This window comes from Puccinia triticina, chromosome 8A, assembly GCF_026914185.1.
Source record: "Puccinia triticina chromosome 8A, complete sequence".
Lineage (NCBI taxonomy): Eukaryota > Fungi > Basidiomycota > Pucciniomycetes > Pucciniales > Pucciniaceae > Puccinia > Puccinia triticina.
Genome location: NC_070565.1, coordinates 2,321,681 through 2,339,140, shown reverse-complemented (window position 1 = coordinate 2,339,140; position 17,460 = coordinate 2,321,681). Strand labels below are relative to the sequence as shown.

At 49.1% G+C, this 17,460-nt stretch overlaps 2 protein-coding genes across 2 annotated transcripts; both read left to right on the top strand.

Moving 5' to 3' along the window:
* Positions 1-4,798: 4,798 nt before the first annotated feature.
* On the top strand, positions 4,799-5,748 carry PtA15_8A219 (uncharacterized protein; the record flags this gene model as incomplete). Its single annotated transcript, XM_053171625.1, has 5 exons — positions 4,799-4,809; positions 4,880-4,982; positions 5,054-5,060; positions 5,144-5,653; positions 5,720-5,748. The coding sequence occupies 5 exons, from the start codon at positions 4,799-4,801 to the stop codon at positions 5,746-5,748; spliced, it is 660 nt and encodes a 219-aa protein (XP_053022870.1).
* A 4,674-nt stretch (positions 5,749-10,422) lies between these two features.
* Positions 10,423-13,792, top strand: PtA15_8A218 (uncharacterized protein; the record flags this gene model as incomplete). The annotated part of the gene is made up of 3 exons (XM_053171624.1): positions 10,423-10,631; positions 13,539-13,639; positions 13,722-13,792. 3 exons carry the CDS (start codon positions 10,423-10,425, stop codon positions 13,790-13,792), a joined length of 381 nt encoding a protein of 126 aa, XP_053022869.1.
* Between the last annotated feature and the right edge of the window lie 3,668 nt (positions 13,793-17,460).

Genomic DNA, 17,460 nt, shown 5'->3' with positions numbered 1-17,460 from the left:
GCAGTGAAAACTTGTGCACTCCAAAATAAGTGGAGCAAAAAATTGGGCAGCCCAACTTTGGAGTGAAGTTCCACCCACTCCATTTTTTTGGAGTGTGGACCACTGTGCACTCCAAAAGAGTGTGATTATCTGTCACTGGGACAATTGTTACTATCATTACAGCGTAGTTGAGGAGCTTGGAGGTGAACAGTGGAGTTGAAAAGCATGGAGGTGAGCAGCTTGTTGCAGAGCATGTTGGAAGGTTTTCCGTAGGGGGGAGGCAGGATGTCCAAGGGTAAAAGCAGCACTTGGTTGATCTGGAGGAGTTGCTTGGAGTGCGTGCAAGTATGTATTAAAATAGGTTTTCACTCCCATATTCATTGGAGTGAAAACTTGTGATGTTAATTTTAGATTTTAGCATTCAGGAAGCACTCTCATTGTGGTTTTGCAACTTTTTTGGTTAGCAGGCCTGAAGGCTCTCAGAAAAAAGTGGTACACCAATTTGTAGCTGGGCCTGCACCTGATTATAATAACTCATTCTGAATTGTTCATAAAGAAATTGTAGTGCATAGGGTCATCACTGCTCAGTTTTGAGTATGCTGCAAGGTATCACTCACAAAATTAGGCATTCTCCCATATGGGAAATCAAGCCAACAAAATCTGGAAAATCAACACCATTTTTTTCTTCTTTCTAATTTGACAAAGATTATTAATTTCTCCCATGTCTCTGTGCTCTCCAAGAGCGTCTGGAAGGGAATAGCTGGAAGTTAATAGAGGTGGTCACTTTGCTGGGGTGTGGTCCAATATGTCAGCCAACCGGCAAGGGACTGCAATGACCATTCATCCTAGCCAGCTTGGTACATGTACCAGCTCACTTGCTGGGAGGGCTCCTCACAAGTTCACAACACAGATGATACACACATAAAATCTTCTAGGGAGGAATCCACCAGGAAAAAATTCATGTCAACTGGGGGCAGGTGACATGAAGGAACACAGGCTGAGACTCTGCCGCATTTTCAGCATGACTCTGTGCAACATTTTGTTCTACTCATTTGCGCACCGGTGAGTAAGATTGAGTCAGCTCATCCACCAACATTGCTGAACTCCTGAGCTCCAAAGTTGGAGTTCAGACTTTTGTTCAGCTTCAGTTGCAAGGATATGCATTTACACCTTGAGACGGATCTCTTTTGACTATGGCCATTGCCATTGAAACCACTTGATGGCCCGTACATACTGGCCATCCAGCGGGACTTTGCTTGATGACCGGTACACATGTCCACCATCCAGTGATCCAGGGATCCAGGGAGGCTTGCCTCTGCTCAATGGCCCATACACACCGGCCATCAAGCAGGGGCTTCCCTCTGCTCGATGGCCCATACACACCAGCAATTGAGCAGGGGCTTCGCTCTACTCGATGGCCCATACACACCGGCCATCCAGCAGGGGCTTCCCTCTGCTTGATGGCCCATACACACCGGCCATTGAGCAGGGGCTTGCCCCTCTGCTTGATGGCCCATACATACCGGCCATCAAGCAGGGGCTTTGATCTGCTCGATGGCCCATACACACCGGCCATCAAGCAGGGGCTTGCCTCTGCTCAATGGCCCATACACACCGGCCATTGAGCAGGGGCTTTGCTCTGCTCGATGGCCCATACATACCAGCCATCAAGCAGGGGCTTGCCTCTGCTCAATGGCCATTGAGCAAGGGCTTCCCTCTGCTTGATGGCCCATACATACCGGCCATCAAGCAGGGGCTTCTCTCTGCTCGATGGCCCATACACACCGGCCATCGAGCAGGGGCTTCCCTCTGCTCAATGGCCCATACACACCGGCCATTGAGCAGGGGCTTCGCTCTGCTCAATGGCCCATACATACCGGCCATCAAGCAGGGGCTTGCCTCTGCTCGATGGCCCATACATACCGGCCATCAAGCAGGGGCTTTGCTCTGCTCAATGGCCCATACATACCGGCCATTGAGCAGGGGCTTTGCTCTGCTCAATGGCCCATACATACCGGCCATCAAGCAGGGGCTTGCCTCTGCTTGATGGCCCATACACATCAGCCATCAAGCAGGGGCTTCCCTCTGCTCAATGGCCCATACACACGGGCCCTGTGTTGTCCTTCTTGATGCAAGGGCTTGGCCAAGTCCACCCCGAGGCCCCTGTATCATTGCAAGCACGAGCTGTGCCATTGAGTGAAGGGAAGCCCCAGCTGGATGACCAGAGAAGGGGAAAGCCCAGCTCATTTGTATATATGTATGTACATACATACATACATACATACATACATACATACATACATACATGTATGTACATGTTCTGAGCATAATATGGCCTGATGTGTTGCTGAGCTGTGCTAACCAAGTATGTACATACATGGAGGTGAGCAGATTATCTGAACATGAAACGAGCTCATTGCATGAGCAGTACAAGTGGTGGGCCGAGTGGAGTTGGAATGGAGACTGAACTGGAGATGCCTTCACGTCACTTGCCCCCATTTGACCTGAAATTTTTCCTGGTGATCCCTCTTGGAAAGCTGGATATTATGATAAATCATCCACTGCACTGCAGCATGCTAAAAAGCACCCCCAGGAGAAGGAGATGTTTATTGAGAATTTTGGCCTCCAGAATTGAGAAACATGTTCTCAGGTTGGGATATTTTTTGGGGAAAAAATCTAAAGCTTCATCTTAATAGCAGATGACAAGGGCTGCACTGACAATTTGCAAACACTACAATAGCACCCATTTTACTTCTCAATTTATGGCTTCAACCCAAACAATTTGAAATAAAAGCCAATGGAGTCGTAGGTGAGATGTGATTTGGCCTGGTGTGCTACAGATCAACTACAGGATGGTTCTTGTGACTTGAGCTAGAAGGAAAAGAATGTGATGGTAATTGGACAAGTGGTTGATGTTGTGCAGGAAAGGACCAAGGCCATGGTGTGGCTTGTGGGTAGGGGAGGCAAGGATATCCATAATATTCTTACCTAGTTACATCAAGATATAGAGCTCCAATCCAAACCAAAGTTGTAAGCGCTTCGCTGCAAACGGCGCAGCAGGTTTTGGGTGTGCTGCTTTGTTATTTTTAGCGCTTGCGCAGCAGGAAGCGTGCTGAGGTTAGCAGCCAATAGTGTGCTACCCTTTAAATAAGTCAGTTGCATGGCAGAAAATTCTGCTTTTAATTTCAAGCAGGGAGAAAAAAAAGTGGGAAAAAGTGCACCATATGGTGGTCTGTAGGCGCTGCGGCGCGTCTGATAGCGCCAAAGCGTTGCTTGTTGTGCTGCGCTTTGCTTCTTTTCAGCGGGCTTCCCATGAAACACACCAAAGTGCGGTGTCCCACTGTCCAGCAGGTACATATGGCAACCACTGCGCTGCGCTCTTTTGCAGCACACCCAGCGCATCATATGGTGATCTGTAGGTGCTGCGGTGAATCTAATAGCGACAAAGAGTGGCCGGCTGCTTTGCTTCTTTTCAGCAGGCTTTGCAGCAAAAAGCACCAAAGCGCGGTGTTTGACCGTTAATGCGCTGCATGGCACTTTTTTGCCGCGCAAGCGCACATCAACACTTCCCTTTTGTTTTCCATTCCAGAGAAAAAGTGCGGCCCACTATGTGAAGTGGTTGCACAGCGGTACAGTGCTTGCGCTACGGCTTCTTGGCCTGGCTGGGAGGTGCAGCACCACTGCGCTTCACCAAAACTGCACTTCTTGTAGCACAGCGCAACAGTTACAACATTGTCCAAACCAAGGAAGAATAAAAATAAATGGAAAATTTTGCAATCAATAAAATTCAAAACAAAAAAACTACAGACAAAAATAACTGAAATGAAGTCAAGCAGAAGGCTTCTGGAGCTGCCACTCAAAAATAATTCATCAAATAGGTGCAAAATGTTTTGGATGCAAGAGAGCACACATATTCAAACTTCAGATTGCTGTTGTCCTGAGTTGAGGAGAAGTGGTTTTTAAACCAGGTTACAAGTAATAAGGTGTATGCAATTAACCGTAATAAAGTGTGAATTTTGGTATTGTAGGAGTGGACAGCCAAGTTGGGTCGATAAATAGGATAGCTTTTTTTTGTTTCAAACTGTTGTGAGAACTGGGATTGAATGTTTGGAATGGAAACATTTCTATAGATTGTGCTAACGGCAGAAACAAGGCCTTAAGTATACAAATATGTATACTCAATTGAAATGTGATACTTACCATTGAGATTATATACTGGAAAATCCGGTGTACAGTTTCCGTGGATTCTCTGGTTCAACAAATGCTTTTTGACGTGATCCAGGCTGAGACAACAGTGTATTTAATGTTGATGCTACAAGCAGACAGATGAGGACAGGCGTAGTATTCTGCCATGGTGGGAGTGAATGTATTGTGGAATTTAGAGAAGATAGCTCAAGAAGTGACGGTATTTGTGCCTTTCAAAAGTAGAAATGAGGTATTGTGTGTTAAAATTAAAATGTCCCAAGAGCTTGTGTATTTATTTCAAGTCCATTGTTGGTGTGTGCAAACATCGCTTACTGTGTATTCCTAGCCTTTATTCTTGCTCAGCATGGCTATGTTCAGGCATGTATTGATCCTTCCTGTGATTATTTCAACATTCAACAAAGGCTGGAGTTACTGGTGTAGCCTACCCGCTTCATTATGGTCAGGCAGCTTGAAGGCCTACTGTGTCCATCTGAGTATTAGCAATTTTGTTGAGCCAGGGCACAACTCACTAGCACAAGGCAGCTTTTGCTTTGCTTGATCCGGGCTGGAATTGGTAGCCAATCCTCCGGGGTATAGACCCCTGGGTTGAGGATCAGGGACGCCCGCTGTGAGAATGTACCTAGTGTTTGCGCCGGGTAAAACCCCCAAGCTTCCACACTGCACTTTGGCTGGCCTGCTTCACCAACAACCACAGCGCCATCAGACTTCAGATTGACAACAAGACCAAGCCAGCTATCAGGCTTGCAACAAGAACACCCTCCACATCAAAAACCCCATCTACAGACTATTCTCACACCGTCAGTCAACCCCCCGCCACCAGCAGAACTACATAAGAGACTTATAACTGACTTTAAACTAATAACATCAGGCAGAAAGTGCTTCAATCCATCCTCAATACCCCCCTCATGAAACAGTTCTCCAACAGCTTGCTGACCATTGCCTAGATTGAACAGCCCAGCGGACTCTTTGAAAGCAAGCAATCAGCTAGCTCCGGGCACAGCTGGATATACTTTGACCCTCATCAAGCCCAACAGATACCTGCTCCATCTCCAGGCGTTCATCAAGCTCTTCCAGAGCGGCACAATCCTCTCTGCCCTGCTCAGTTGCCTTGACCTTGACTTGAGCCAGACCGGCTCCCTCGACACCCCCCCCTCCCTCAACCTAGTCCTCTTCAAACTTACCAAAACCAACATCCTCCACAAGCAAAATACGGTTGACAACACCCCGCTCAGACCCCCGCTTCCTCACACCAAGCGCCTCTCCACCTTCTTATACGTCTCCCACCCACACACTATCCCCTCCTTCAGGGTTGGTAAAGATGTCCCATACCACAAACACCAGCACACCTTGCTTTCATTCACTCATCTGCTCAAATTCATCAGATCTAATCATACACTAAGGGGTCTCAGCTTGCTCCATGCACTCCTCTACCCCCAAAATGCTAACACCATCGATCCCACCCTTCATGGTTTGTCCTGCTCCTCCTCCGCCATGTTCTATGTACAAAAGAAAGCTCATATTTCCCTTTGTCTAGGATTGGCCCCAATCAATCCACTCAGGTAAAGCCACATAGCTCCTTATATCTACCATGAATGCTGAAAATCATTGCTGCATTTTTTATTCTTCTAACCAAAAACAGAGGACTAGTGTCAGTAAATCTTTGAAGTGATAAGACTGATGTTCAAACTGATGTTGGGCCCTGGATCACAACAGGACTCAGGAAGACAAGACCCAGCAACTAGCCTCATCCACTCATACAAGATCTGTCTTTTTTTCCTATCTAGACCTCTCCATCTCCCACGGCTCCCACAATACTAGAATAGGCAAGCATCATTTGGTCTGTTCTCTCTTCCAGTCAAAAAGATCCTTGTCAACTTTCTCTTTCACTTTTAACTTTCAACTTCCCAACCACAAAGAAAAATTGAAGTGCCTAAGCTGTGATAACGCAATCATCAAAAATGTGGTTTTGATCTTGCTGAGCGGTCAATTAATCAGGCTTGCTCTTGGTTCTTTTTAGCTGGGCAAGACTGACCCATAAATACAAAAATTCAAATACAATGCGGCCATGATGACACTGCTTCCACAATACAGAGCCCCAATGTCTTTTACAACAACAACATGCATAGCATTGATTATTTGTGGTTTGCGGTTAGGCCTTTGTTACATCAGTATAAACTTGCCTGAGTTGCCAACCATGCTTGACCCGTGATCTGCTGATTGGAGGAAGAAGTCCCTCAGCGGGCAGACAGATTTTCCCAAGTCTGTGCATCCTGAAGAGGGGCCCAACTGATGTCCGCTCATCCAAAGACACATTCTCCTCAGCACATCTGGAATCCACACCCTCCCCAATGTCACATCTTCAGATGAACACACACACTTCACTGCAAACTGCATCCTATCAGCCTTGAATATTTTTCTTGATCTGATTTCATTGGCCAGAAAATAGAGCGACAGTCCCGACATACAACCATTGTACATACCCACAAACATTCATCACATCAAAAATACTCCTCATTCTCTCTTGTGGGTTGACTGATTATGTTGGAATTTCATTGGGTGTACAAGTCCATTACCTCACTTCTCAAACAGCTATCCTCAAAGAAGGCAATGGTGCCCTTTTGAAAGCTGCAGGTTTGATTGGCAGTGGCGGTGGTGGATTGAGGTCAGTTCTTGGAGGCAGAGGCGGCAAGTGAGTGTATTTCAAAACCCACCAGAGGAGGGACCTTGTAAGGGTTGGGAGACCCTTCACTGAGCAGAGGCTGGAGAGGCACGGTGGGACGGGCTCGAAGGCCTAGCAGTTCTAGAGCCAACGGTCGGGGAGCTTGAATTGCGTGACTAGCCCGAGCAGAGAGAGAATGGGGTCAGAGTCTCTCATTAGTCTATGTACATGAGGAAGAGAGGAAAAGGAGAAAGGGGAAGGCTTACCTAGCCTGAGCAGAGAGAGAATGGGGTCAGAGTCTCTGTCAGGCTAGATGGGCAAGGGGGACGGGCTGAACTATATTCACTGTCATGTGACATGACCCATGAGGCCTTGTGAAACCTCAGTGGAGCTGGGGGCTTCACAGTCTCCCCCCCTATAAAAGGGAAGAAAAGAGAAGTCGGGCAAGTAGGGATGAGGTTGGAGAAAAAAGGAAGTCGGGGCCAGGTAAGACAGGTGCAGAAGAATTTTGAGCCTGAAGGGAGAGATTGGGAAGGTGGGAAGGGAGGCGGAGGCAAAGGGGTGACTAGCGGGAGGTTGGAGGAGGAAGTCATTTGGGAGTAGGGAGTTGAAGAGAGCAATGGAGTAGGATAGGAGCTGTGAAAACTTCTCAATTGCAATGGGGATGGTGGCGCGGATGGCGCCAGAGCCGTGTGATTCAGAGGGGACAAGACTGTGGATGAGTTGGTGGTTTTTGGTGGGGGTGGCGGAGTTTTGGGCAGAGGAGATGCGGAGAGAGGCTTGTGGAGGTCTGGTGGAGCTGTTGGGCGGCCGGTCAGCGGCTCGACACTCAGAACCTGTATGTCTGGCTTTTGTTGGCAGTTGGAAGGGGAGAGGATGATGTTGTTGCTGAAGATGGTGGCGGGCCGGAATGGAGAAGAAGGTGGAAGAGGGGAAGAGTTGGGGGGATTCGTGGCGGCCGGGGTCTTGAATGTGAAGCTTTTGGAGGTCCGGGGCACACTTGTTGTCAGGGCAGCAGTCAGCAGGTCGGAGGGAGGGAGAGTCTCTTGGGAGACGGTGGAGGGGGTTTGGGAGTTTGCAGATGTTCTGGTTCTGGACAGCCGGGATGGGGCTGTTGGTGTGGTTCACGGAGGGGTTGAGAGGGCGATCGGATTAAACTGTCCATTCCGTCCACAGTCTCGCCAGTCCTTTGTCAGAGACGTAGTCGTTGCTCTGGATAGCACCGGCTGCAAACCCCGATCCATAGAATATTGAAAAGAGCCAGCCAGAGGGGCGACAAAGGCGAGCTCAGCTCGGAGATTGGGGTGACAGAGTGGCTTGGTTGACTTGCTCCTAGCAAATAGGACTTGTATCACCTTCTCCAGGTGTTCGATTCGCGCTGCGTAACTGTCAGCTGCTTGGTCGGGGGGCCTCGCAGAGCTTCTGTTGCCTGAGGGGTCGCAGCCGACTGCGTGATCCAGGGCTGGAGGTGGAGCCAAACGATGATCGGTAGAGGAGGTCGTCGGGGGTGTCAACAGAGCGGGAGAAGATGGGATGGGTGGCGGTGAAGAGGACGGGCAAGGATGTGGGCCCACAACTCCCCGATCTGGCTGCCTGCTTTGGCCGGGAAGATCAACAAGCGTTCTTGCTGGTGGATCGGAGCAAGGCCCAGGATGAGGGGCGCGGGATGGCGTGATGATGGATGATGTGGGTGTGGCTGGCGTGGAGGCTGCTTGTTCAGGGAAGAACCGGGTCGGGCGCTGCACCAAGTTGTTGAGGCCAGATGGCAAGGAGGATGTAGCGGGCGGCAGCAGGAGCCCAGTTGACAACTCTGGTGGAGCCGGGGTCGTAGCAGAGGGGGGCTGCATGTACTTACGCCGGCAGGTGGGGCACATGCGGACGAACATTTTCACATTGTCACCAATGATTGGCCAAAAATACCCCCTACGGAGCTGGGAGATCGTTTCAGGGAATCCCAGGTGTCCCCACTTGTTGTGTGCCGCCATGATGAGTTGAAGGCGGAGAGTTGGGTCTGCTGGGATGACTACGCGGTCCTCGACAAAAAGAAGTCCATCAATCTCAACACATGTTCCTCGTAGGCAGAGAGCCCTCTGGAGCTCTTGAATTGAGGTGTCCATCGCGTAACCTGTCAGAAGCCGTTGTTTGACCTGGGCCGTGATATAGGCTAGGACGCCTGGCAATTTGGGCCGACCGTTTGCCATTCCTGTGACTTAGAAGCTTGCAGAGGAAGTGGGAGTCTTCAAGAAGGGCCAGTAATCTTGAGTAGAGGGGAGAGGAGGAATAGATGATGCGGACAGAATGGATTGAGCCGGAAGACAGGACGGATGGAACGGAGGGCGGGCGGGCGGACGGACAGATTGAGGACGGACAGACGGACGGACAGACGGACGGACGGACGGACAGATTGAAGACAGACATTGGACAGATTGAGGGCGGATGAAAAGATGATGATCCAAAAATTTTGTGTCCAAATGCAGGGAGGGGTTGGTGGATCTAGAAAAGAAAAGTGTAAGGGTCGGGAGACCCTTCACTGAGCGGAGGCTGGAGAGGCACGGTGGGACGGGCTCGAAGGCCTAGCAGTTCTAGAACCAACGGTCGGGGAGCTTGAATTGCGTGGCTAGCCCGAGCAGAGAGAGAATGGGGTCAGAGTCTCTCATTAGTCTATGTACATGAGAAAGAGAGGAAAAGGAGAAAGGGGAAGGCTTACCTAGCCCAAGAAGAGAGAGAATGGGGTCAGAGTCTCTGTTAGGCTAGATGGGCAAGGGGGACGGGCTGAACTATATTCACTGTCATGTGACATGACCCATGAGGCCTTGTGAAACCTCAGTGGAGCTGGGGGTTTCACAGAACTCTTGGTCCCAAGAAGATGCTGACTTTTGTAGCCCAAGCACACACAGCCTTACTAGGGAGCCAGCTGAGCATGTTACGCGCTAAGCTTGCAAACGTGTACAAGACCCAGGGTAAGAGTGCGCAGCGGCTGTTGGTGGTGAACAAGGCGTTGAGGTGGAGCAAGGAGCAAGGAAACTAGGTTGTTAAGGGTGGAGGCTGCTACTCTAGGCGCCCAGGAAGCAAGTTGCTAGCCATGCCGAGGTCATGCAAGAGAAGGAACAGGACATCCAGGTTTGATCCACATCTACCACACCTCAATGCCCTTCTTTGCAAACCTTGCCTTTCTCTTTTCTCCTACATAGTCAGAAAAAAACACACTGGATCCGCTCCCGTCACTGGTTTTTGTAGACAGACCTTGCAGGATGAGTGGTTGACTGCAGAGCTAGATTACACCCAACAAGAAAAAAAGATCAAATATGTGTGAAGCAACAAGGTCAGTTTACTCCAAAGTTCAGGCCTATGTACTCTTCCACAATCCTTTGGATTTTTTCTGAAAATAAGGAGAGGAGAGAGGCGTCAAGACTCTGGCTTTTTGATTGTTACACGATTTTCCGCAATGTGCGGACAATCCCTGGAATTGTTTGTAGGATTGCAAGCAATGAAAAAAATTTGATCTTGCTGTGGTGGAGCGGCTGAAACCTAACCAGTCCGACGGTCCAAATTGGCTTTGCCGCTGCCGGTGCGTCACCATGGCGCCTTACCCCGGCGTCCCCATTGCGCAGCTGCCAGTGGCGACTGTATGGCGCACATGGACCAGGAATTCTGGTGGCAACCTGGTGTACACCACAAAGGGCGTCCCTGCGACTCTGGTCTCTGTGGGGTCCTTTGTCACGCCTGCACTGCTGGAGCTCCGTCCAATGGTCTGGGCGCATCCCCCCTTCAGGATCTGCCCCGCTGGGTAGGCTGAGAAATGAATTATCAGCAATTAGTGGCCCAGATATTTTTCTGGTCCTTTGATTTTGTTCCAACGTTTCACTGTCAAAGGTGTCCCCCATTTCAAATTTGTACAGTAGCATTTTCCTCATGCAACACCGGCTGTTGGATGGTGGTATGTATAGTGGCATTGGACGGAAAATCAGAAGAACAATTTCTGAACCTTTGACATTGGGTTGTTTTCTAACATCAAACCTTCAATGGCAAATGAATTCAATAGTGTGTTAGGAGTGCGACCACGTGAAGTTAGATTCTTTGGGATATATTTTTTTTGTTGATTTTGGTTGGCTGCAAGGGTACACGTGGGTTTTTTGCGCAAGCAGTGAGACAAGTTGGTTGCTGGGTGGCCAGGAGAAGGGAAAAATGGTGCTTAGTAGACATTCCCAGGAACTTTTGCCTATGTAGGTCATTGTGCCAAAATTACTCGCCTTGGCCCCATACATGTACAATTGTGCTATTGAGAGTCAAGCTGTAAAGGGGAAGTTGAACAATGGCTCTTGAAAGCCCAAAAAACGGCGCCTGGCCAGGTGAAGTGCAAGCACAACAAAAATTTAAAATGATACATTAGTAGACCAATCTTTACTGCACCCGCTGGTCCAAAGATAGTATCACAATCACAAACTCCTTGGCACTGTTACCTGTTTCATAATAATACACCAGACTTGATGCATCCCAACTGCCCCTTGGAATCTAGCAATCATGATGGTATGTAAATATGTACAGTTATGCCCGCCCACATATTTACATGTTGATTGTTACCAAATTTGTGCAACAAATTTTCTATCAAATGTGTGTGACAGAGTATGTGAGCGCGCTGCATCTTCTGATGCCATTCCATCCTTGAATTTGGGTTCAAAATCATGCTCAAGCTACAACACTGCCAAAACTAACCATAAGGGTGTGTACTATTCATTTACTACATGGTTGATCATGGGTTTCAAAGAAAATGTACAACTAATCGTTGTTTGTCCTTTAGACTTTGTGATTGTTGCTTCTGCAAATTCTGTTGCAGCACACACCAATCTCAAAGCAAAGTGTTGTGATTTTGACTGAGTACCCCAGCACAAGGAAGCAAAAGATGAGCCAGTGGGCTCAAGAGAGAGGGCAGTGAGGGTTGGGGGCTCACCGGATTGGCTCAGGATGCAGGAGCGGAAAAAATGAGGAAGAACCAATGAAGCTTGATTCCTTGTAGGAGGCTACTACATATAGACTATCTACGTACAATCAAGTTGTGGGTGAGAGGCATAGTGAATATGAAGAAATGAATAGAAGGATCTTGAACTCTGAGAGATATCACAAATGAAACTGAACTGTCACATACAGAGCGCGCGCACATCAGAGAATAAGGGACATTGGGAAAGATGGATAGTCTAATCTTGGCAGGGAACAATGTCACATGGAAAGTACGGAAAACAATCATGACCAACAACATACCAGATCATAGGAGGTGAGAGAGCATAAGAAGTGAGAGAAGGGAATCAGAAGAAGTCACTTGAGCAAGGAAGGAAAAAGGAAATAGGAGGCAGAAGGCATGAAGAGGAGGACAAGAGGACAAAAATCCAACACAAAGCCCAACCCAGGTGCAAAAACTTCAATATGCACTCTACTTATTTATTAAACAGGCTGATTTTCTTCCTTGGCCTACATGTATCACCAAACTTTTTTCCCATGCGTAGAAATTGGAGAAATCTCAGACAAACACTTCACCAAGTCTGGCCTTGATATGTTCTTTGAAAGCTTCATGACAATTGGAAATTTCAAAGGATTGCTTACGCCAACTGAACTGGACCAGATTGTAAACAAACTATTGACCACGTATGGGTTTTGCAGTCCCCTTAACATTGACCATGTTTTAAGTCCCCTGGGGCCAATTCCCGCCAATTTTTTGGTACACACAACTCTCCAACAATGGTTCAGAGCCAGGAAGGCCAGTGGACACTTTGAGTCTCACATTCCAGATTTTGTTGTCTTCAGGGGAATGGTGTATGATGATCATTTTAGCAAAGGCGGTACGCAAATATCTAACACAATTGGACTTCTGACAAGTCACCCTGACTTGCCTTTTCCTTTATGGCATTAGCTTTTGTTGTTTTTTTCAGAGGTGAAGAGACATCCAATTGGAAACTAGTTCATCAAGTTTATGATGTTAGGATCTCCGAGACGGTCACTGTCTATCCATAATGGTTTTCCAGTTATTTATGTAGTTTATCCTATCTTATTGGGGACTATTGCATAAATATCTAAACGTGCATAGTTACAATTTATTCATTTTGAAATCAAGAGTCTCTTTATCTTGGTCAAAAGCAGCTGCAAACGTTGGTCCGCAGGGCACAGATGCGGAGAAGTAAAAATTCCTTGCTGGAGACAGTGGGTTGAATCACATTTGTATCTGTAAGCAGGACCAGGCCAATCAGAGTTCATTCAGACCTGAAAACCGCAAGAGGTCGAGGAGCCGCAGCAGGCAAGACTTCTTCCTTTAGGAGGCGGCCGGAAGGGTGCAGCTCAGAGGCCTTTGTTTAACACATCCATCTGACCGACTTCCTTTTGCACTCTAAACTCAACTCCTATCCGGTTCACAACACGTGAAAAGTCAAGGAAACAGTAGAAAACTTCCTGGTTTATTGCCGAGCTCACTCTCATCATTGGCACTGGGCAGCAGATGTGCAGCACACTGAAAAGAGAAAGGTCTCTCAAGCAGGTGGGGAGACCTTCTCCAAGCAGAGAATGAAACCTGACAGCTCAGGGAGTGGCGGATGAGGGGCCAAGCCCACCCCACTCCTTGAGTTGCACTGATGGGTGGGTTGGGTGGTGCAAAAAAGGAAACAAGATTTCCTGTAAGGGCGGCAGACAGGAACAATGGATTTCCTGTAAGGCAGCGCGGCAGACAGAAGCAATGGACAAGACTCCAGGACCACCAGCTCACTTTCTACGGCCTTCTTACGGAAGCGCCTGGTACCGGATGCTATGCCTCTGGTGCCTAGCGTGTGTAGTCTGCAGGAATGGCTGCTGTAAGAAAAAATTAGCCTGCTCATGCCAACCCTAGATCTGGTTCTAGCAGTCTTGCAAGCGGTCTACACACCCGGACAATCAGGGCGCCCACTGAACGCAGCCAGTGGCGCCACCTAGCTCCGCAAACGGGGAACACCAATGTTGTAACCCCAGGGATACCGTCAGGGCTCTCCTAGACCCCCTTCAGTCTGCATGTATATAAACTTGTTCCTCAGTTTCTCTGATGCAATTTCATTGTTTGCGTTCTCTTGTCTGTTTGTCATCAGCCAAGTGGGTGTTTTTTTCCGACATCTAGATTTGCCGTACAGGCCCCGCACCCGTGCAGGATGGCGCCAACCTGGCTTGACTACATGACGCCCAGGCAGGGAGGGCGCCAACTTGATATGCTGGGGAACCCACCATGTTCAGTTGGTGCATGCTAGGCGGGGGGTGGGGCGCCGGAATAATGCCCTTCCAGCGGGCAATTGTCCATCTGGATTGCGGCAGGGTCTGCCTACGGGAGAGGTCCTCTGGGACGCCCAGGGTGCCGTTTGTGTTCTGTCATAGGAGCATCATGGAGGTTGACAGCCGTCACGCGTGGCAGGCGTGGCAAGGCCATCACCTGGTTGACTACCCGTCACCAAGAATCCATCCTGAGTGTTTCAGGAGGTACGTTTGATGGCCGCACAGCCACATCTGCAGTCACTGGATCTATGACCCCTGGGCAGCGACCACTCAGGGGGTGCTGGCGCATTTTGGCCGCATCCGCAAGGACTCCTTGGAGGACTTGACTTTTTTATGAAGACCGTTGGTCCGGCACTTGGCAGAGTTAATCAAGGGCCTCAAGCTCTGTTCAAGAGATTGACTTCTCCCTTTGAGGCCCACCTTCCTCCTCTAGAACCTTCTCTTCCCACGTTGTCAGTCTTCTCCTCTTCATCTCAGTCCCCCGGAAAATATCAAAATCAAAAACATCAAGATAACCCAAAAAGCTCCAAAAAAAATCACTCCGATTTCTTTTCAGTCTCTGTTTCCTGAGTTTGCTCAATCTCATTCATCAAAAATGTTTTGAACGGCTCTTGAGCCTGGCGCGTGTGAGGGTAGGCAGTATGGGGAATCCGCAGGGGCACAAACAACAGGAGTAAGTCCCCTCCATAGTATGCACCCCAGGGTATCTGCTACGTCCTTGTTGAAAACTCTATCTAGTGCCACACTTGTGAGCAAAACCTCCAATTCCGTCTTCTCTTCAGTTACCGGTGGACCATCACCTCATTACGGAAGCCTTTGACCCTCATCCCATCACAAGGCCCTCCGCAATGAGGCTAAACTAGTTTTGTCTGCAAGGACCCTCTGCAACAAGGTTAAACTAGTTTCTTCCGCAAGGACCCTCTGCAACAAGGTTAAACTAGTTTTGTCCACAAGGACCCTCCACAATGAGGCTAAACTTTCAAGCCTCCGCAACAAGGAGAAACTAAAGACCCTCCGAGATGAGGTGAAACTATCTGCATCCAAATCTATCCGCCTCTGCAATGAGGGTAAACTATTTTCTTGGGGAATAGCTTGCAATGTGGGCGTGGTGGAGTACGGTCCGCCCTGGAGGCAATTTGGGGTAAAAGTAAGTTCCTCCCAAAAGTGCACCTCCGGGCTGGATGCTCTGCAATGTTTGAAAACCCTACCACGCACCACATTTGTGAGCCACGAACCCGCCCATTGTTCTTCTTTCACAGAAAAGGCAGCGTTTGAAGACCGCAAGGAGCATCGGACTCATTGTCTTTTGGATTGCGGCCTCAGTCACACGGCCCAGCTTGCCCTTGTGGACTCTTGGTAGAAAAGCAGAGCGCTCTCCTTTGCTGCAAAATATAAGCCAGTGGCTTGCAAGGTCAAGCCCTTCAACCAGCCTATGCCACAAGATCTCAATCCCCCGCTCCAGCGGCCACCTCTGTCTAGGGATCCCTACTGCGGTCTGCCGCGGTCGCTAGCGGGACCCTTTGTTCCCCTGGGCCGCGTCACGGAAGGGAGGCTGTCAGTGGTAAATTTTGGACTGCCCGGATGGCTGTACCCTAGCAAGCTCAACCTTATCAAGAACTTCCTGTCCCTCCGCAACCGGTCAATTGCCTTTCAAGAATTGGAGCTTGGTTTACTCAAGGAATCTTACGGGCTGCCCTACATCATTCCGGTGGTGGAGCATGAGCCATGGCAAAAACGGAAGATCCCGATACCGGCGGCTAAAATGGTCAAGTATATCCAACTCATCAGAGAGCGTATCAGCACTGGGCTGTACAAACAGTCCACGTTGAGCTACAGTAGCCCATTCTTCTACATAGTCAAGAGTAATGGAAAGTTGTGGATTGTCCATGACCTCCAGCCCCTCAACAAGGTCACGGTTAGGGACACGGGAATTCCACCAGCCACTGAAGAGTTTGTGGAGTCGTTTTCTGGACAAGCCTGCTATGGCCTTGGAGAAATCATGGGCAGCTACAATGAGCACGTCTTGCATCCTATTTTCCGGCCTCTGACAACTTTTGACACCCCCCTTGGAAGATTCCAGCTGATGCGGCTTCCACAAGGCGCCACAAACTCGGTTGCTGTGTACCAGGTGCAAATGGTCTGGATCCTTCAAGACAAGATCCCGGACCACGCGGGCATTTTCATCAACAACGGTGGGATTAAGGGCCCGGCCTCTGACTACGGTAACACGTGCGTAGATTGGCATCCGGGAATCCGCCGTTTCATCTGGGAATACGCCGAGACTTTGGAGCGGATCTTGTTTTGGATCAAAGAGTCAGGCCTCACAGTGTCAGCTTTGAGACTTGCAGTGTGGGTGCCTGCCTTGGAAATTGTGGGGCAAGTTGTCTGCAAGGAGGGTCAACGCATGGCGCAAACCAAGGTCAACAAGATCCTTTTTTGGCCAACACCGGTCAATGCAAAGGAGGTGGGCGGGTTTCTGGGGGTGGTATTGTATGTCCAGATTTTTATTCCCTGCCTGTCTCAGATCTGTCTCCCTCTCCGACGTCTGATGCGTAAGGATGCGGATTTCTTTTGGACGGCGGATTGCAAGGAGGCCTTCAAAACCTTGAAGCGGCTTGTTGGGCAGGACATTGTCCTTGTCAAGATCAATTACGGGCCCAGCGCTGGCAAAATCAGTCTGGCTGTTGATTACAGCTTTCATGCTGTGGGAGCGGTCCTAACACAAGAGGATTCTAGCAGGCTGGATCCGCCAGCGCTGTACAAGTTTCTATTGTTCTTGGAGGTCAAGTCACGGTATTTGCAGGCAAAGCTTGAGTTATGTGGCGTTGCTCCAATCCTTAAGAAACTCCAGACCCTGCTATGGGGTCAGCATTTTGAGTTGTGAGTGGACGCGCAGTCATTGATCCAAATGATCAACGCGCCTAGCCTTCCCAATGCCCCCATGACTTGTTTGGTGGCCTTCTTTCAACTGTTCTCTTTCAACATCGTTCATTGCACCGGCAAAAATTTCACTATGCCGGACGGTCTCTCTTGACGGCCTCAGGGTGAAGAGGAATCCGACCCACCTTCTTCTGACTTTGACAAGGATGCCCCGGCCATCCGCCCTCTACACGCGTCCTCTGTTGACATCAACACGGGCTATTCCGGGTACCAGGACAGGTTCTGGCGCCAGATGGAGATTTTCTTGGCAACTCTGGTCAGGCCTCACGGGCTGAGTGATCAAGAATTTCAAGCTTTGAAACAACAATCTGTGGATTTCTTCTTACAATCGGGCCAAATAATGAAGCAAGCAAGCCCCCTTCCCAGGATTGTTGTCACCATTCCGGAATGGCAAGACTTAA